Here is a 20,247-nt window from a genome sequence, read left to right as displayed (position 1 = left end):
TGCAGCGGGCTCCACGGTTTGGGGCCTCTGACCTGGGAGGACAGGAAGGTCATGGGGGTGACGTCACCCCCAGTTGTACCCCAGATCTTGCACACGTATGCAGGTCCATGGGTGATGCACAGGCTCCACAGTGATAGACATGCGTGGCCTCTGAGCAGTCCCTGGTGGGGGCTCCCTGTGGCACCAGGGGGTTTCTCCTGGAACCCACATCTCCGCGCTGTCCCCGCAGGCTTCTCTGTAAGGCAGGACGTGTATCTTGGAGTGTGGGGAAGCTGCCTCAGGCTCCCAATGCCCCTGCTGCTCGAGTGCGTCCTGGATTTCCAGGGTCCAGCAGGGTCAGGAGCTAGAGGCCACAGGCTCGCCCCCCACAGAGGTGGCCATGCGGCTATCACCACACACATGGCTGTGTCTCCGACCTTCTGCCATCTCCGTGGCCCATCCTTCCTGGGCTTTGAAGAGGGGTCACTCCCTCAGGCCCTGGTGGCCATGCCTCCTCCTCTGCTGCTTCCTCATTCCCATAACTAGCCAGCTGGACTTTGTGGAGAGCGCACTGGGCTTTCCTTGGACGGAGTCTCCGAGGTTGCTCGGCTCCTGCATCCCGGGTGGACCAGGGCTCAGGCAGGTTGGGGGGGCAGGAGGCTCCAGCCTTTCTACCCAGCAGGAAGCCGCCCCCGCCGTGTGGTGGGGCTTGCTGGCCGCGTGGGGGTGGCCTGCGGCCCGGGTCGTCTGACACCTCCCACGAGGGCTCCCTGAGGTTTCTCGGAATCGGAGGAGCCAGCAGGGCGCTGTGGCTTCTCTCCCGTGAGAACTCGGCTCAGACAGGAAGCCCCACCCTTGCGGGCGGCGCCCGGTCCAGCGCTGTGCACCAAGCTTGGGAGGCCCCCAGGCATCACCCAACTCCTTTCCCCTCCACACCCCCACCAAGAGTACCAAGTGTGTTCAGGTCTGAGTTGTCTGTCCATGCCGTCTGAAGGACCCTCGACCAGTCTCCTAGGGGCTGGGGGGGCAGGCTGAGGGGGCAGCCACCCTGTGCTGGGACCAAGGCCAGAGCATGCTGCCCAGCCCCATGGGTCTGGGCCCGAGGGTTGCGCGTTTCCTGGAGTGGAGTTAGGGAGCCTCGGCGGTGGGGTTGGGAGTGGCCCCTGCACACACCCAGAAGTGTGGGCTCTGTTGCCCTGGCAGCCTTGCACCCAGTTGGCTCCGTCCCTTGAGTTTTGTTGTGATGACCCTGCTGAGCATGGCAGCTGACCGACCACTTCCTCCCCAACAGACCTGGAAGCGCCGGCCCCTCAGGGCCAGTTCTGGGGTTCGGTATTCTCTCCAGGTGCTCCCTGGGGCCAGCAGGCAGGGGGCAGTTTGACACCAGCCCTGGAGGCCACCCTGGCTACAGTATCTAGCAGACACGAGGCTGTGTCCCAAGCTTCCTTCCCCGACCCGAGACTTTGGGGACGTCCAGGGGCTTTCTCAGCGGGCTGAGTGCACTCAGTTCATGTTGGGGCTGTTTCCTTCCAGCAGGGATGGGGCATGGCCTGAGCTTTCTGCTCACCCGTCATGCAGCTGGCCCAGCCCCACAAGTAGTTTCTAAAATTAGTACCATGTGGTGAAATCCAGGGCTCTGGGGGCGCTACGTGTGACGCCCCTGGTAAGCTCTGGGCAGCTCCAAGAAGGCCCTGTGCTCAGCCTGCGAGCCTGCCTGCCGCTGCCCCTTCCAGACCTGTCAGCCCGAGTTGGGGCAGGGAGCGGCAGGGGTCCCTTCTGAACTGACATGCTGTGGGTCCTTGGCCTCTGCCAGCTATCAGGCCTGCGTGGGGCCAGGTGCACCATGCATTGTGTGCTTGAGGGGTCTGCGTGTCCCTGGGCATGCCTTGTATGTGGCTGCATCCTACCCAGCGTGTCAGCGGGAATTTCTGTGTCGCTCACAGGTCTCTGATCCCCCGGCCTCTGTAAGAAAAGCAGATGACGCCCCCTCCCAGCACCCCACGTCCTCCGAGAAGGACAAGCAGCCCGGCTGGCTGCGGACCCTGGCCGGCTCCTCCAGCAAGGTGTGGCTCGCGGCCCTGGCAGGCGGGGCGGGGGCGGGGTGGCCTGGGGCCCCCCTCTGACAGCCCCTGTTCCCACAGAGCCTGGGCTGTGTCCACCCTCGCCAGCGCCTATCCGCCTTCCGACCCTGGTCCCCTGCGGTTTCTGCGAGTGACAAAGAGCTCTCCCCGCACCTCCCGGCCCTGATTCGAGACAGGTGAGTGCCCACCCGCCATGACCACCAGCCCTGACCCACGGGGCTTGCGGACCAGCCAGAGACGCAGATTCCTGCTTTTATCGTCCCTGAGTTTGGTGGGCAGGCGGTCTGGAGGCCTCGTGTCAGGCCCCAGCTGTCTGGGCGAGGCAGTCGCAGAAGTGCTGGTCCTTTGGGGGTATGGGGGAGGGTGTCTAGATTTTCTGTGCTCTAAACTTGGCGGCACACAATGCTGGTGTGGCCTGTCCCACGTATGGCAGCTGGGGGCCGTGTTCCAGCTGCCCCCGGCTGAAGTGTTCGCTCCCTCACACTGTCTGCGGGAGCAGGGCCTGTGATGGGGGGGGCGTGCAGGGGCCGGGGCAGCTGCCAAGGACCCCAGCGCCTGCTCTGTCCCCACAGCTTCTACTCCTATAAGAGCTTTGAGACGGGCGTGGCCCCCAACGTGGCCCTGGCCCCGCCAGCCCAGCACAAGGCAGTGAGCAGCCCGCCCTGCACCACAGTCGTCTCCCGGGCCCCCGAGCCCCTCCCCGCCTGCATCCAGCCCCGGAAGCGGAAGCTGCCTGCGGATACCCCTGGAGCCCCGGAGACGCCAGCACCTGGGCCCGCCCCCGAGGAGGACAAGGACTCGGAGGCCGAGGTGGAGGTGGAGAGCCGAGAGGAGTGTGAGTGCCCACGCCCCTCTGCCCTCGGGGGCGGTCGGTCCTCCCGGGAGGGGCCCATCCCGGGAGAGGAAGCTCTGCTAACTTGCATCTCCGTCTGTCTGTCTCTGCAGTCACCTCCTCCCTGTCCTCGCTGTCCTCTCCATCCTTTACCTCATCCAGCTCTGCCAAGGACCTGAGCTCCCCGGGCCTGCTTGCCCCGCCCGTGGCCCCCTCTGCCCCTGATGCCGCGGCCCCTGCCGATGCCCCGAGCAGCGGGCTGGAGGCGGAGCTTGAGCACCTGCGGCAGGCCCTGGAGGGCGGCCTGGACACCAAGGAAGCCAAAGAGAAGTTCCTGCACGAGGTGGTGAAGATGCGTGTGAAGCAGGAGGAGAAGCTGAGCGCCGCCCTGCAGGCCAAGCGCAGTCTGCACCAGGTGAGCGGCTGCACACCCGTCCCCACACTGGGCCCCAGGCCACTCCCCTGGGGCACATACTTGCTTTCCAAGAGGCTCCTGCTGGCCTTCTCTGCCCACCTGACTTGATTGATGATGAGTCCTCAGCACTCGGGAGGGTGGGGCTGTCACCCAGGGCTCTGTGGCCTGGGCCCCCTGGTCTCTCTGCTCTCACACCTCAGCCAATGTCTGGCATGTAGGCTTGCTCAGCACAGCCCTGCCAGCCCCAGAGCCCGCTTGCAACCACTTGCTCGCTCAGCACCCCTGCGTCTCCCTGGTTCTGGTTGGAGGTGTGATTTCCCATATGCATATTCATGAGCATGTTTGTGGGGGCGGGGCTGAGTCCCCAGAACGGCCACCTCCTCTCCATCTGGCCATGGGGCCTCTGGGGCCCTCAGATGGTGCGGTGCCTGGGTGAGCCCCTCCCTGGCTCTTGAGGATACCCCTGGGGGCTGTGGGCAGTGCTCGGAGGGGACAGGGACCTATGGGGCAGGAGGGTGCTGGGGTGGCCTGGTGTGGGGGCACCCCTGAGCTGGCCCCTCACTCCAGGAGCTGGAGTTCCTGCGCGTGGCCAAGAAGGAGAAGCTGCGGGAGGCCACAGAGGCCAAGCGCAGCCTGCGGAAGGAGATCGAGCGGCTCCGCGCGGAGAACGAGAAGAAGATGAAGGAGGCCAACGAGGCGCGGCTGCGCCTGAAGCGGGAGCTGGAGCAGGCACGGCAAGCCCGCGTGTGTGACAAGGGCTGCGAGGCTGGCCGCCTGCGGGCCAAGTACTCGGCCCAGGTGCGCAGGGAGCCGCGGGAGGCAGAGGCTGCGGGCGCGCCCTTGGCATAGCGGGGTCCCTCCCCTCCTCGCCGGGCCATCTGGGTGTGGGGAGCTGCTGGGCTTTGGGCCCATCCTCCATGGGGTGGTGGTGTGGCCCCAGGCTTTCCTCTCCTGTCCTGGAGGAGGGCTGAGCTCATCCTCACATGCCCATGAAAGTCTCAGCCAGTTCCCATTGGCCATCCTGCCGTCTGGGGGCCGGGGCTGGGCAGCAGGCTCCCAGGGGTGGGGGGTGGGTGTCGTCCCCTGTCTCAGGGTCTTTGGAGACTGTGCTGGTCCTCCTACCGAGCTCACCAGCCTAGGTCCAGTGGGTGGCGTGGGAGGCGAGCCTGTGATGGCCGGAGGGTCAGCCCGGGGCCAGGGCAGCGTCAGGGTGGGTGGGGAGCAGCTGGCTAATGCAGGCGTCCCTTTCAGATCGAGGATCTGCAGGTGAAGCTGCAGCATGCAGAGGCTGATCGTGAGCAGCTGCGGGCTGACCTGCTGCGAGAGCGGGAGGCCCGGGAGCACCTGGAGAAGGTGGTGAAGGGGCTGCAGGAGCAGCTGTGGCCGCGGCCCCGCTCCGAGGCTGCAGGTGGCGAGAGCACGGCTGAGCTGGAGCCCTAGTGGAACCCACTGTCTGCTGCGCAGGGCGGATGCCGCAGGGCGGGCGGGCGGCGGGGTTGGGGCTCCGTGCCAGCGGGGCGCCCCCCTCCAGTCCTTATAGCACAACGTCTTACTGTGCCTAGAACCAAGCAAGTGTTTGGAACCACATACTTTTGGAATCCACTGCAAAATTTTCTACTGGCCAAGTTCAAACGTGCAAGCCGGTTCCCAACTGCCCCGGAGACGAGGCCAGCTCGGTGGCTGTGGCTGGCCCTCCGCTTGCCGGAACGTTCTAACATTTACACTTTTGTTATAAGCTATTTAAAACCAATAAGGAGACTTGATATTCAGAAAAATCAACACATTTTTTAATGACTAACTTTTAAAAGCCCCACCCTCACGTGATGCCCCCCGAGGACCCACATGGGAGCCGGGGTGGTCCCCGTCCTGCCCCTCGAAGCCATCGCAGCTCGTCTGCACCCGCGGCCGCGTGACCACACGAAGGGTTTTTCTCCAGAGTCTATTTTTTCAGCGACAAGGACCCGTCTCCCGCACTGTCAGGGGAGGACCCGGGGAGTGCCGCGCGCACGCGAGCTGGAACACTGCCGCCTTACCCGCCTACCGCCCCCGCCGCCCGCAGGGGCGTCCGCAGGGGCGTCCTCAGGGGTGCTTGGGCAGGCGGTGGGGGCGGGTCCGCGCTGGCCGGGCATGTGCCCTCCTCCACGCGCCCCTCCGTCCGGCTGGCAGCCCGCAGGGGCATTTGCAGGGGTGCTTGGGGGAGCGGCGGAGGCGGGTCTGCGCTGGCCAGGCACACGCCCTCCTCGTGCCCCTCCATCTGGCCGGCGGCGCGCCTTCTGTTTGGGCCGAGGCTGCAGCATTGCAACAAACACAGCATTATTTCAGTTTTTCTTTTTCCTTTTGTTTGTTCGTTCATTTAAACGTATACTTAGAACTGCACTTTGTCAAAAACCTTCCCCTTCTCTTTTTATTCCCCAGTTAACTGAGGTTTTTACTTTCAGATACTGCAAACCGATTTCTAGAGCATCCACATCCTAAGTGCTCGAGTGTCTAGAAACCCCTCTGGTGCTTGGTTGAACAAGGGAATCACACGAAAACGAAAACGCAAAAACTGAACTTCGGGGGGTGGTTCTGTGCCTTCCAGCGTCTTGTACAGCAAACCCTGACTCGTCTTCTTCCCCCAGAATACGTCTCCAGTAGCTGTTGGATCTGCCATGATCACAATGAGTTACCTGCATTTATTCCAAATAATCGCGTTTACTCTCAACTGTATGCGAATTGTGTAAGGTTTTTTATGCCCAAGCTTGAAAAATGATTTCCTAGTAGACCAGGTGGCTCCCTGACCTAAATCATGGTATTTATTTACGTGGAGAGACCTGACCAGAACTCTCTGCTCGTGTCCGTCCCAGCACCCAGCAGCTGTGGCCATGGGAGGTGGTGCCATGGCCGCCGAGTAGAGCAGAGTTCGGGTGACCACGTCGGTGGTGGGGTTCTGCCCTTGGTTTGCTGGGTGGGGGCTGGGTGCTGCCAGCCCCCCTTCTAAAGTGCAATGCAAAAGGGACACCGTGTATATGCAGCGTGCGTTTGGTTGTTTTTCTTTTTTCTTTTTAAAAAATTTTTTTGCTTCTGTTTTTCTTTGCAGTTATTAAATCTGTATGCATGGACTTTTAAACCTCTGCCATACGTATATCCACCGATGGGCATTATTACCGTGTCGTGTAGAGGGTCGGTTGTGTCACGCAACACTCAGAATGCTGTGTTTACCCTTGTTTTTCCAGAGTTGTGTTTTCCAGTCATTTCTTCAAGGGAAACTAAATGATTTAGTTGGAGCAAAGCTTTGAGTGTGTCAGTGTGCTTCTGTGCAGCTGTGCTCTGTCGCCGTCTGAACCTGCAGTGAGGTTGCAGGGCCCCCGGGACCCGCCACCTGAGGCCGCTGGGTTTGCTCCATTCACTTTCTGAGTTTTTAGACTCCAGAGGGAGACACATTTTTCCAAGTTGCGCATGGGGGCAATGTGTCTCCTCACCTCCCTTCCGCTCACCTGCACATCTGACCATCGGCTCGGTCTGCCCCTCCACCATGCAGCTTGGTCCCTGATATCGGGAAGAGCTGAGGTACAGCCGTGGGGTCAGGCAGCCTCATCCTCCCCACCCCAGGCCCACTGTGAGGGTCCCATGACCTCCCAGAGCCAGTGGCAGCCGTGGGCGAGGTCGGCGTGGGGCTCTCTGTCCTCGTCCCTGTCCTCGGAGGCAGGGTCCCCGGGCTCCCACCTTGCAGCTGCAGTTGCATTTCTTTCAGAAGAGGCATCTCTCCGTAGGCTGTTGACTCTCCCCGTGTGTAATACCCATTACCAGAATGACCGTGTATTCAGTTTAATCACTCATTATTTCTATGCTGAAAGAAGATTTTTAACGAAGGGAAAAAACAACAGCAATAACATTCATATCTATGGAGCAGCTAACTCACTCACATAGTGTCCTGCTTTTCGTACAGAACTCGCCAGTGTACAAAGCGACCGTGTAAATACTCTCTCCTCTTACACTCGTGTATCATACGTGTACATGGTGGGTCCTCCCCCGGGACTCTCTCCTTAACCAGTAGCTGTCCTATTTTCTGGGTTATTTCTAACAGAGGAAGAACACGCCCACCGGCTCACCCGGCTTCCTGGGCAACCCCACCTGTCCTTCATGCCTGCTCAGCGGGCTTGGGGGGCTGTCTTGTTCTTGCTTTAAGTCAGGAGTCACAAACGACACTTTTTTTTTTTTTCAATTAAGGAAAAAAACCACAGCTCCACCCTGGTGCCCGCCAGGAGCGTCCGCATCGCCGTCCCCTTCTCTCCTTTGCTGCTGCTAATGACAATATGACGACTTACTCTACTATTCGAAAACTATTTTTATGTAATTAATGTATGCTTTCTTGTTTATAAATGCCTGATTTAAAAAGAAAAAAGAAAGAGCTTGGCATATTTCTCTATTTCTCTGTGTACCCGTCAGTCCTTCGACGCCCCCCCTCCCCCAAACAGATGACATGGCACGATCAAGGTCAATGTTGGCCCTGCCCCTCCCTGGGCACCACCCAGGCCTGAGCCCAAGAAGAGTAAGGGGGTGCCTGTCTTCCCATCAGACCCTGGGGTCTTTCAGTTTCCACCGACTCCGGGTTGACAAGTGGCGGGTCCTGGCTGGGGCCCTCTGTCCCTCCCTCTTGGTCATGCTAAACTGTGTCTCATCCTTGTCCTGTGGGCATCCACTGGGGACGCCTCATCTGCCTGCTACAGTCCCCTGCAGAGCTGTCTCATGTCTTAATGGGGAGGGAGCTGGCGGCCTCAGAACTGCAGACCCCAATGTGCTGCCCTAAAAGATAAGCGGAGCCCCTCCCTCTACCTGTGTCTCTCTGGGGGTTTCTCCAGACCCCTTGCCCCTTGATGCTGGACCTCACCTCGCTAGGCTGCCTTTCACCACCCGGGCCCAGCCTCCCAGCCCAGATCCCAGGGCCTCACAGGTCACCTGGAGGAACAGACCTCAGCCTGGGAGACCTCCTGGGTCCCTACCCCCCCCCCCATCCTTAGTAAGCACCCCAGAGCTGGGCCCAGGGGTGTTCCTCTGGAGCCCCTGGGGGGAAGCAGGATGGGCTTTGGTGTGGACAAGGAAGCAGATTCCACCCCACCCAGGGGTGGAAATCCACCCAGGCCAGGCAGGGGGCAGCGGGGCCCAGGGTTGCCGGGCGTCACCTTGGGTCTGAAAGGTCAGGCTGGGGACAGGTCAGGGGAAGGGAAGCAGGGGCCCCGAGGTGTGGGTGACAGACCAACCCCACTCATGGGGTATGACCAGGACCCCCATACCCTCTGCCCCCTAGACACAGGTGTCACCTGGGTCTGACTCCCACTGAGCTGAGGGCCCCGGTAGGGCTGGACCTTTGGGCACTGCCCTGCATGAGGTGAGGTGAGCACGGCCCCTGGGCACTCCTGGCCCCGTGTGCCCAGGGTGGGAGGGTAGGGGAGAAAGGTCGGCGACTGCATGTCCCCGTTACTTGGTTGGGCAGCCCTTCTGTCCTCCTGACCACTGCCTTATGCCCGGACATCCAGGGCGCCACCCAGTACTGTCTTCTCAGGTCTCCTGAGTGGACAGCCGTCCACTGTGGCCTGTAGAGGGTATTGGGGGTGCCCCTGCAAGTGTGGATGCAAGTCAAGAGCAGCTGAAGCCTTGTTCACTTGTGATGCCAAATACACACACCTTCCTCAAGACCTGCACGAAGCCCAGCAGAGTGGGCAGTGTGATGGGGGGGCAACTGTCCATGTCCAGACCCCCCATCCCCGCAGGGCCCCATCCCCACCACTCATCCCCATCTGGATACCACGTGGTCCACAGCCTAAGCTTGTCCCCAGAGATGGGTGCAAGGGCCTTTCCTCATCTGTGCCCAGCACCTGGGGCCTCCTGGCTCCACCCGGGGGGCCTCCTTGTTCCACCTGGCTCACCGCTGTGACGGTCCATGTCTCACCTGAGGTCTTGACCACAGGGAGGTGCGGGTGGGGAAGAGGTGTCCCCAAGGGAGGCTGGGGAGCCTGCTGGAGGGCCGTGTGTGTGTGCGCACGCGCGTGCGTGTGTGTGCATGGGCACACGTGTGCAGTCAGGGTCTTCACAGACAGCGCGCTGCTTATCCTGTCGCGAGGGGCCTCGGAGCTGGGCCAAGCGCGGTCCCTGGGACTCCAGGCTCATCACCTTCTCTGGCCTTCATCTCTGGATGTGACCTTTCACCTCTGAATGTGACCTGCCAGCACTAAAGGGCCCTGGGCACCCCAGCCCAGAGAAGACAGAGTGGGGGCCATCTGACCTCAAAACCCCCTTCCTGAGCCCTCGCTGAAGGGGTCAGAGAGCCTCAGGGAGAGAAGGGCCCCTCCTTGGGGATTCCTGGCAGCCCCCCACCCCCACTTCTGGTCCCCAGGCTCGGGACTGCCACACCAGCCAGGGCCTCTGTAGGGACCCCCTGGTCCCGTCCCCTAGACTGGCCTGTGCCCCCTGCCCACGTTGGTGCCAGTTCCCAGGCCCTTCCCCTGAGGCTTAGCGTGAAGTGAGCCTGGGGCAGGGGTGCTCCTGGGAACCTACTCAGCTCCCCAGCTTCTGTCCCTGCCCTGTGGCCCCCACCCCCAGCTTTCACTTCTGCTCGGTCACAGGCAGCACGGGGCCCCACCCCAGCCCCCTGGGCTCTCAGCTGTCCCTGCCTGTCTCTGTCCTGGGGTCCCCACCCCTCCCCTAGGCTGCCGGCCCCAGAGCCTCAGTTTGGCCCCCCCGCCCCCACCCAGCATCCTGTGGTCAAGGGGGCTGACCGCAGGCCGAGAGCTGGGCCCTTGTCTGGGGAGGCGGGTGCCAGGCGCGCCGTGTGGAAAGAGGAAGCCGCCTGCCCTTTACAGAAACAGCTGGCACAGCCTGTCCTCCCTCCTCTGACCCCTGGCCCTCAGTGTGGCCCCCAGTTCCACCCCACCCATACCCCCAGCACAGCCCAACTCTGGCCAGCAGCCCCCTCCCTGGCCCACCTGGCCCCAGACCCCAGCCTGCTCTTAACCCCCACTACCTACTCCCTCGTCTCTGGTAGTCTTGTCCCAGGGTCACTCCTTGTTGGCCAGGGAGAGAACGGCTGGAACATGCCACGAGAAGGTCCTGGTCAAATCAGGCTGCTTCACGACGTCCCAAGGCCTCTCCCCACACCATGCTCACCAGGGAGGGGGTGACCCGCTGCAGGGAAGTGGAATCCCATAGGAAAAAAGCCGGGCTGGTCTGCGCCTCTGGCCTGGCCCCCAGGCCAGTCTGTGCCCTCAGGAAACGGTGTGGCCGTCAGCAGGATGTGAAACCAGGGCATGGAGGGAATCCTGTGTCCTCCCCACAGAAACCCCTGTGCTCAGGGGACAGCAACCCTGCACCCTCCTGTGTCTGTCCTGCCTGCTGATGGGCGACCCTGGGAAGGGTGGGGGCAGAACTCTGGGGACCTCGGTGCCTGCTGGCCCCTGCCCCCAAGGGTTGAAGATGTTGGCCCTGCAGGCAGCCCCCCACATGGGGCCATCTGTGCCCAGGCCTGTGCCAGGGCTGGGGCCGCTGGGCGGGACTCCCAGCCCTGGAGCAGGTGGCCCCGTGGCAGGGGGTGGGCAGGCAGGTGGACCTGGCTTGTTGGAGCATCCTGTGCCAGTCAGGTGTCCGGCTGGGCTGGGGTCGGGTCTTCCTGCTCTGCGCCCGGCCTGGCAGGCGCCCTGCTGGCAGGAAGCTTGGCCCAGGCTCTCGCACGGGTCACTCCTGCTGCCATGGAGGCCTGTTCCGGAACCCTCAAGGGATAAGGCACCTTGTGCCGGAAGGACTTTGAGGTCACCCTCTCTGTAAGGCCCGGTTGCGCATGTGTGTCCAGGGCCACTTGGGTTCAGCAGAGAGGGCAAGCAGGTACCTGGCTGAGCCCTCATCATGGTGCAGCTTTGCAGCCCTAGGGAGGCGGGTGGTGTCAGGTCCCCCCATCCCTCTCCGGGCACCCAGGCAGGCTGTGGGTGTGGCCGTGGGGCCCACACCCTGGCAGCTGAGTGTCGGGGTGCCTGCCCTCCCCCTCCTTGTCCCCACTTCTGCCCCTCAGGTTCCCTCCCCCCATTCTCCTCTCTCACACCAAGTCAGAAGGTGGTGCCAGGTGCCCTGCCAGCTGGAGATCAAGTGTGCACAGACTCGGGGCAGAGCCCACCCCACAAGCCCTCCTAGGCTCCACCTTCTGTCACCCTGAGGCCCCCAGGTCCACAGCGAGGGCTGGGGTGGGGGCCTGCCTGAAAGCCTCCAAAACCAAACCTCCCTGTTCTGGCCAGGAGGGTGGGGGCAGGCAGCTGCTGACCCTGGCTGGACCTTGAGCATGTCTAGGCCGGGTGGGCAGAAGTGGCTAGGAGGGCTGGGTTGGGCGTCCAGGGCTGTGTCCACAGTATCCCTCCATGGGGGGCCCACCAGAGTGGCTGGCAGTGGGACTGCCAGGACAGGTGCCCTGAACACAAGGTGTCAGACAAAGGCAGAAGTGGAGACCCGGACCCTGTCCAGTGAAACCCCTAGGGCTCTGCTGGAGAAGAGGCAGGGCTGGGCCCCCAGAGGCTGGATGGGAGACCCAGGTCCTCAGGCCCAGGACAGGCACGGCCCCTTGTCTGGAGCTGGTGGTGTCCTGGCCTTGCCAGCAGGCTCTGCTCCAGTGAGTGTGCACACTTGCTCACGTTTAAGGACAGGCCTGGTGGCAGGGCCGGAAGGAGAGCACCAGTACCCCTGCTCCACACGCCTGGGGTTGCCTTCGTGGAGGTGGCAACAACAGGCTGAGTGACCCAGAGGTGGGGCTGCAGCCGCATGGGCTGCAGAGCCGGGGCGGCCAGGCCCCGCTTCTCCTGTTCCCCTCCCCTCTTCTGCCACCGTCCACCCTTTGGCTTCGATCGGGCGCCGAGAGCTGCAGGGGTTAGGCAGGGTGGCGCATTCCCATGGGTCCAAACCCCCACCATGCTCTGCCGACGGCGGGGCCTTGACCTGCGGGACGTGTGGCCCACACCCCAACTTCCTGTTTCTAAGAAAAAACAGTCCCAGAAAAGGCTCTGGTGGTGTGTGGAGGAGGCTCCCTGCCAAGGCCGGGCCGGCGGGGAGCGGAGTTGCTGCGTGCAGAGGGCAGTAGCCGGCGGGCCAGGCAGGTGTCACCGGCCCGTCACCGGGGGTGTCTGCCTTCCCCACGGCTGCTTCCCTGGCGGGAAAACAGCGGCGGCTAAGACACGCCCAGCGCCGGGAGGCCCAGCTGGTCCGGGCTCCTCCGCCCAGTGCGGCCTCCCTGCCTGGACGCGGGGCGCACCCCAACCCTGCTGTGCCCTCGGGCCTGAGGGAGGCGGTGGGCCCGGAGCCCGGGACGGAAGGCAGCGCCGTGGGGCGCCCGGGTCTCCCTCGGCCTGGATTTACCCCAGAACCCGTGAGATCGCGACCCGGCCAGACGCCAGGGTTGCCTCAGCCCTGGAGTACCACCCCCTCCTCTGAGGCAGACGAGGCCCCGCCCCTTTCCCCGCCCCCTCTGGGCGGAGGGCGGGCTGGAGCGGAGAAGCCTCGGGAGAATTATAACTCCGGTTCCAAACATTCCAAATTCCTGCTCCTTCCGGCCTGGCCGGAAGCCGGGCTGGGGAGGGTGCGCAGGCCCGGGGGTGGGGAATGGTTGCAGGCCGTTTTGGGGTGAACCTGAGCCCCTCTGCCACCTCCCTCCAGGTTCCCGGTGCCGAGTCTAGGGCGGCGGGTACGGGGGCCACGCCCTACTGGGCAGAGGCTGGACACACCCCAAGGCTGCACGGCACCCCAGAAGGCCTCTCCCAAGTCACGCGGGTCTCAGACGCCCCGCAAACGCACCGATGGGGGTACATAACGTGAACCCGAGATACACCCCAGTACTGGGTGTCCGTATGGGGCACGACGCCCAGTGAGTCAGGCAGAGTGGGTGTCACCGCCGGAGTGAGTCACCGAGAGGGTGTGCGCCCCTCGTGGGCGGTGCCAGGAGCCCGGCCCGCCCCAGGAAGACCACGCCCCAGTTGGGGACTAGGCAGATTCCCCCCACTTCCTTCCGCGAAGCTTCCTTCTGCGATCCAACGAGGCTGTTGAGGGCCGGGGAGGGGCGAGTGTTGCGCCCCATCCCGCGGCCGAGGGGCTTCCCGGGAAGGGCGGGGGCGCCGGGAACGCTGGCGGCCGGGTCCGGAAGGGCCGCGCGGCTGCCGCGCCCCCGCCCCGCGGCCCCAGTTTCCGATGACGCGTCTGCAGAAACCCCGACGCGGCCCCAGGCTCCGCTGCCCGGTTTCACTTCCCCTCCCCCTGCCCGGCGTGGGGCGCGGGGCTCAGTCCGCCTCGGATTCCGACGGGGGTGGGCGCGGGGGCGCTTCCGGCCGTGGGGCGGGGTCGACGAAGGGGTTACGACGGGGCGGCCCGCCTCCGCACAGGCCCCTCCTCTCCACGCCTGCGCTGGCACCGGGGGTGGGGCCGCGCGATACCCCGCCGCCGCGAGATCGATCCCCTCCCCCGCGAGGGGCGGGATCAGGTTCAGGCCCCGTTGGGGGCCGAGCGGGCCGCGACAACCCCCACTCCGCAGCCTGGGCGCGCGGTTCGGGGGCCCGGAGGCGGTGCGCGCTCGGGAAGGAGGGGGCGGGCTGCAGGAAGTGCGCCCTCCCACCGCGTCCTGAGCGCAGTGACCACCTCCCGCCCGGCGCGCGGGGGAGAATTGGGATGGCGGGAGAGAGAGGGGTACTCTGGGGAGGCGGCGCCTCGCGGGCACGTTGCGCTGGAGCGAGCCCTCGCTCAGGGGTAGGGTGGTGGCTCCCCGGTTCTCTGAGCGTCTTCCTTGCGGGGGCGGACGGGCGCTGACGTGTCCACGCGTCTGAGTGTAGCTAGGTTTGGGGGGGTCGGGAGGGGTGTCGGCGCGGCCCCCGGCGGCGGAGGTGGGAACTGCAGCTCCCGACCGAGCGCGGGGAGGGGCGCGCCCTGGGGGTCCACATTCGAATAGAGGTTTCAGCTCAGCTTGGGTGCTGTTTTTCTGTGGGGGGTCGCTTGCCTAGTATGCCAGTTTCGAAGGAAAACCCGATCCTTTAAAATCCCTTGAATTCTGGGAGCGCGATCCCACTGGTGTGGAAAAGCATCCCTGTGCCAAAACCTTGCCCTACTCAGTACAGGCCCTTGGCCCCATTTCTCTGCAGTGTTCTCCAGCCAGGTCCCTCATCCAGGCCGGACTTTATCCTAGTCCCTGCTAGGCGGCTAAGCGCTTCCTCTGGAGGGGCAACCCCAGGGCACCCCAGCAGCCAGGGTTGGAGGTGGGATGGGCCTTGAAGGACGTGACCAAAGAAGGCCTTACTGACCTTCCCCTGCGTTACACTCCCTCCCTGTTTTCTCTAGGCCTGATTATCTCTGTCCCTAAGCCTCTCCGTCATCAGGATGGTAACCCCCTAGTCCACATGGCTTACCTCTCTCTGGCACTGTCCAACACATGGACCCCCCACCCCACTGGCTTCCTGCCCTCCACCAGCTCACCACAGCTGGCCAGCTCCTTCCCCAGCCCTCCAGTGCAACGCTGGCCAGCAGGTTCTTGCCTAATCAGCACTTGTGTGGTGCCCAGGTGCACCCCAGCCCTGACCCTGGCATCTGCCTGATGGCTACCCTTTATGTCTGCTCCATCTTTTCTAGCGGTGTCCTTAAGAGGAGCTCACCACGGATGAGCCCACAGGATGGGAAACTCCTGGAGGGCCAGCCTGGCCTGACCTGGTGCAGAGGTCCCCATGACTGCTGTGGCCAGGCTGGCACCTGTGCAGGGGGGAGGGCCAGGGAGCACTGAGGGGTTGGGGGCTGGGCAGTGCTCCTCCAGCCTGCCCCTGGAGGCAGGACTCCCATCCGGTCCACCCTGCTGGGCTCTGCAGCCCCATCTGTGGGAGGGCCTCTTCTGGTGTCGGGGCGGGGGGCAGTAGGACAAAAGGGGTGACACCCCTGTGGGCAGTGACCAGGAGAACGGGTAGGAGGGCTGGCCTGCTGGCTCAGTATACCGTACATCTGGCGCATGGTCAGGCTGCCTCCGACTGATGACAGTCCTATTTATAGCCTCCGCCAGAGAACGTCCCTGGCCGTGGCAGCGGGCACCCGCCTGCGCCTCGAGACCTCGGGCCTCCCGCCAGGAGGAGCCTGGGCGGGGGCCACTGTGGCCAGTGCGGGTCACTGCCTGGCTCGCTGCCTGCCCCGGCCGCTCCCCAGGCCTACTGAGGGGCCGAACCTCAGGGTTCCCAGCCTGAGGAGAGGGCCTACTGGAGCCACCACCCACCCATCTCCCAAGGTCCCCTGTGCCCAACCCAGCCTGGCTCTTCCATCAGAGAGGCCCTGGGTTGTTCTCAGTGGCTGACTGTGCCCTGCAGGGATGGGGCAGGAAGGAAGAGGCCTTGGGCAGCTGGCGTATGCCCCAGTGATCTGGCTGAAACAGGCCCAGAGACCCCTGCTGATGCTCCGAGGACCGAAGTTCCCAGGGTGCCTCGAGTCTGCAGTGAGCTGGCCACGCTGCACAGGCGCCAGACTGGTAGGCTGGTCCCCCTGCACCCTCCAGGAAGCTCTGCTTGGGGTGGCGGGAGGTGGTTCTCCACAGCTGGCCTCGCCACCTGCCTGGCACCGAGACTCGGCTGCCTGCCTAGGATGTGGAGAAGGGAGGCCTCCCCCGGCAGCATCCTGGGTGACCCACGGACCAGTGGGAGGGGAGGCCAGGAGGCGCTGCCTGTGCCAGGCTCTGTCCTGTGCTGACTGCTACGCCGCTGCTAATGGTCTGAGGGGCCGTGCCTGCCAAGGCTCTACAGGGAAGTGGGCTGAACAGAGGGCAGATACCCCCACCTCTCTCGTCTCTTTGTCTCTGCGTCTCTTGTCTGTGGCTCCAGACTTCAGTCAAGGAAGGAAGACATTCTGTGTTTCTGGTGGTTCCTGACTCAGGACTCAGGCTCGTGCTTGTCACTCAGTAAATGTCCATTACATGAGTGGACCATCTGGAGCCGATGTTGCCACCCTTTCAGAAGTCAGAGGGCAGGAGGAGGGCCCACGGGGGACACTGAGGCCCCAGGGGAAAAGGTGCCCTCCTTGGGGTGTGAGGCACGTGGGGGCAGCCTCATGGCACCTCTACAACCACCTCTGTCTGCCTGCCCCTCACCCTGGCATGGAGGTGGGTGGCTTGGGGGCCCACCTGGCCTGTGGGAGGCCCCAGGAGGCCTGCTTCCTCTGAGAAGGTGGCGCCAGGGTCTTCAGGCCAGGGGCAGATGCAGAGTCCCCCCAGGGAGGCAGGCCTGATGGAGCCCAGCCGTCTGATGCTCTGGCTCTTCATGGTCCAGGCTGGATGCCGCCCTCTCAGGACCCTCCTTCTCCCTACTCAGCTCCTCCTCCAGCCGACATGATGGCCAGGCCAGCACCTCTGGCTGCTGCTGACTCTCCCTCTTTTTTTGGTGTTTTTTTTTGAGAATTCAGATTTTGTACAGATTTGTCTGTGGGACACAGGATTGGGGGGTCCTGTCAGGGTAGGGGCAGTACCTCTTTGAGCCTCCAGCTCCCCCACACCTTCAGCCGAAGTCCAGTGGGTTCCTGAGGCCATGGCCCCTAAAAGACCTGCTGGTCATCAACTCAGGTGCACTGGCCAGGAGTGGTGCCCATGCCCCACCCAGGACTCCTGCCAGGGGGTGGGCACGGGGTGGGGCAGGGGAAGTGCCTTTCACTCGGGACCAGAACTGTCACGGGTTCCCCACCTCCCAGACTCCGAGCCGCCCCTGATTTCAGGCTTTGGAAAGTATAGAGGTTTCACTGGTCTGCATTTGGAAGTCAGCTTTGCTCCAAGCTGCAGGGGCCCCACATGGGGAGCCCCTGCCTGCGTCCGAGTAGGCCTGTGTCCTCATGAGACCGGCCCTGAGCTTGCAGCCCTGAGCTTGGTGACTGGAAACCATGATGCCGGTCTGGAGTTCAACCCCAGAAGATGCCTCCTGACCGGGGCATGCGGGAGACAGCAGCTGCTTCTGTTTCCAGCGTTTTTGTTTTCTAAATTGAAACATCATTTTCATTGTTTTCCTTTTGACAGAAATGTGGTTTCATCTTGAGGAGAAGGAAGAGCTGCAGAGAGTTTGCTGTCTCAGGCGTGCCGGGTGGACTGTGGTGCCCGGAGGAAGTGGTCTCAGGGGGCTTTCAGGGGCACGTGGCCCTTTGGCTCCTGGCCCCACACTTGGGGTCCTGCTCGGAATCTGCCCCCACATTCATGCAGCCAAGTGTGGACACTGCTACCCCCCTCACCCCACAGCTCACCTGCACCCCCTTCTGGAGAGGACTGTCCTGCAGTCCCCTCTAGCTACCTCCATGCACTTTGGGCAGGACAGAGACCCCTGGGGCTCAGACACAACACAGGAGTCAGAGCTTCCCGAGAACAGGCCCCTCTGGGGACTCATTGCTGGGACACCATGGCCTATTACTCTCCTAACAGATATTCAGAGGTCGAGGCCTGGCTGGACCAGGCTGACATCATCAGAGGCTGCTTGAGCTCCTGGAACAGAAAGAGGCCAGCAGGTGCGGCTTGCTCCAGGTGCCCAGCACCCCTCCCCCCCCCCCCCCCCCACTTCTTAGACTCAGAACTAGGTCAGCCCTCTTTTTCCTGGACCCCCTTTTCCTCCTTGGCTGTCATTCCTCTCTGTTCTGTTGTCTCAGCTAGCCCTTTGGGGGCTCAGTGCCCAGCTGCCCCACCTGCTCTGGGAGCCGGGGCCCAGCAGAGGCAGAGGTCACCTGGTTCTGCAGGGGGACCAGCTCCACCCCAGCTGCCCCTACTGCTAGCTGTGACTGTGTTGAGGCAGGTGTGTTGAGGGGAATTGGGTGGGAACCTACTAAGAGACAAGCAGCAATGGTGATGTCCAAGGACATGACTGGAATGGTTCTGGTCATCAGACTCCTCTGGCTTTTCATGTGAGAACATAATTATCCCACGTAGTGTGGTATTAGTCTTCAGTTATGTCCAATTCTTTGCGACCCCATGGACTACTGTAGCCCTCCAGGCTCCTCTGTGGGATTCTCCAGGCAGGAATACTGGAGTGGGTTGCCATACCCTCCTCCAGACGTACCTCTTGGATCCATCCATCCATAATTACATCCATCCCCACCCACCATCACTCCATCTGTCTGCTCTCTGCCTGTTCTTCCAGCTGTCCTCTGCCTCCTGCCCCGTCCTGCACACCTCCTCTGCCTGTTTGTCTCCAGTGCCTCTGGACACGTCTCAGAGTGGCTGCTGCACCAGCTGGGCGCTCCACGTCCACCCATTGGTTACAAGTACCTTCTGGGCACCTCCTGTAGGCCGCACACTTCACCAGGTGCCAAGCTGTGCTGGTGAACAGAACTGAAGAAGTGCCTGGCCTTCAGGAGATTCCTGTGTGAGATGCGTGGCATGCTGGCCCGTAACACGTGTAGGGGAGGAGAGAGGTGGTGGCATGGGTGGGGGGGTGGGCAGTGTTGCTGGATGTGGGGCAAGGCTTTGGAGCAGGTGACCTAGGAAGGTCTTGTGAGCAGGTGAAAAGAAAGTGTTAGTTGCTCAGTCGTGTCTGACTCTTTGTGACCTCATGGATTGTAGCCTGCCAGGCTCTTCTGTCCATGGGATTCTCCAGGCAAAAATACTGGAGTGGGTTGCCATTTCCTTCTCCAGAGGATCTTCCCGACCCAGGGATGGAACCAGGGTCTCCTGCATTGTAGGCAGATTCCTCACCCACCAAGCAGGTGAAGGGCACATGCAGAGGCCATGAGGCAGAGCATACCTGGCTCAGCTGAAGGGCTGCAGGGAGCGGGGGGCTGTGGGGGTCAGGGCAGTGAGCGGTGAGGACCAGCTCTGGTTGGGCCTGCGGTCCTGGTCATGACATGGCCCGACAGCCCCTTGTGTTGGGGAGGGGCACCGTGGTGAGATGGGTCGTGCTGCAGATGCACCTTGAGCACCCGTAGGATCATTGGGGGCAGGGTGGGGATGTGACTCACAGAGCCAGAGAACAGTCGGATGCTGACGGTTTGGGCCTTGACAACAGAAGGTTGTGGTGTTCTCCGTGGAGCAGGAAGAGCTAGTATGGGACACGTCAGGTCTGAAGGGCCCTGGACTCCTGCCCAAGGGGGCTGCCCCACCATTGCTGCTGGCCATGCCGCTGGGAGAGATCAAGAACCTGGGAGAGGGAGCGGGCTCTGGGCCCCAAGGCTGAGTCGGGGGTGGGGGGCGGGGCATACCAGGGCCAAGAGTGATGTCTGGAGCTCCTTGGGGCGTGCTGGGTAGAGAGGAGGCAGGGAGCCCTGCTGGGAGTACTCATGGGTGGGATAGGGTGTTCATGGGGGAGAAGGAGGGCGTCGACGACCATAGGTGTGGGAGGGCAGTGGATGCTGGACGGAGGGTGATGGTCAGGAGGGCCTTTAGGATGGGAGATGGCAGCTGGGGCTTCAGTGGCCAGTCCACCCTGGCCCAGAGGTGACTGCTGGCCAGGACCAGAGGGCTCTGGGTGTCCCTTTCCCCATTCCATGAAGGAAGCAGGTGGTCAGAGGAGAGGCTGGGGATGAGCTCGTTCCTTTTGGATGCAGGGAGGTGGGGGTCCTTGGATCTGAGGCTGGGGTGTGGTCAGCCCCAAGTAGAGGGTTGGCTGCCCCCAGGCTTCCCGGTGTGCTGGGCTTCTATCCCTGACCTGAGGCCTGGTTTATCCGCTGGGGTTGCATTTCAGAGGCTGCTGTAACATCTGAGAAGCGATCCCTGCAGACAAGGCCTCTCAGTTCAGCGTGTGACCCAGTCATCAGCCGGTGGCCTCTTGATTTCCCATTTGGGAGCTGTCGTGGCCCCCAGATTTGGGAAGGCCCCTGAGCCACCCTCCAGGGCAGGGATGGCAGGAAGCAGGCGCTGGCTGGCCTGGGCTCACCCTGGGGAAAGCATGGATGGTGCAGCTGAGACAGCGGAGAAGGGCACTGGTCACACCACCCGCCCAGCCTCGGGAGGCCCAGATGAG

The 20,247-nt window shown here is 63.0% G+C and overlaps 1 protein-coding gene across 1 annotated transcript in view; it reads left to right on the top strand.

The window, feature by feature from the left end:
• The window catches only part of SKI (SKI proto-oncogene), a 54,341-nt gene extending 47,763 nt beyond the window's left edge, over positions 1 to 6,578 (top strand). Inside the window, exons 2-7 of the mRNA XM_061160562.1 lie at positions 1,923 to 2,042; positions 2,121 to 2,236; positions 2,633 to 2,895; positions 3,006 to 3,307; positions 3,875 to 4,105; positions 4,559 to 6,578. Coding sequence (XP_061016545.1) covers positions 1,923 to 2,042; positions 2,121 to 2,236; positions 2,633 to 2,895; positions 3,006 to 3,307; positions 3,875 to 4,105; positions 4,559 to 4,747 — 1,221 coding nt within the window. The 3' untranslated portion in view covers positions 4,748 to 6,578. The remainder of the gene's footprint in view (positions 1 to 1,922; positions 2,043 to 2,120; positions 2,237 to 2,632; positions 2,896 to 3,005; positions 3,308 to 3,874; positions 4,106 to 4,558) is intronic.
• The last annotated feature ends 13,669 nt before the right edge of the window (positions 6,579 to 20,247 follow it).

This window comes from Dama dama, chromosome 14 (assembly GCF_033118175.1).
Source record: "Dama dama isolate Ldn47 chromosome 14, ASM3311817v1, whole genome shotgun sequence".
In the NCBI taxonomy this organism is placed as follows: domain Eukaryota; kingdom Metazoa; phylum Chordata; class Mammalia; order Artiodactyla; family Cervidae; genus Dama; species Dama dama.
Note: the sequence above shows the minus strand (reverse complement) of the source record. Positions and strands in the feature narration are given on the sequence as shown.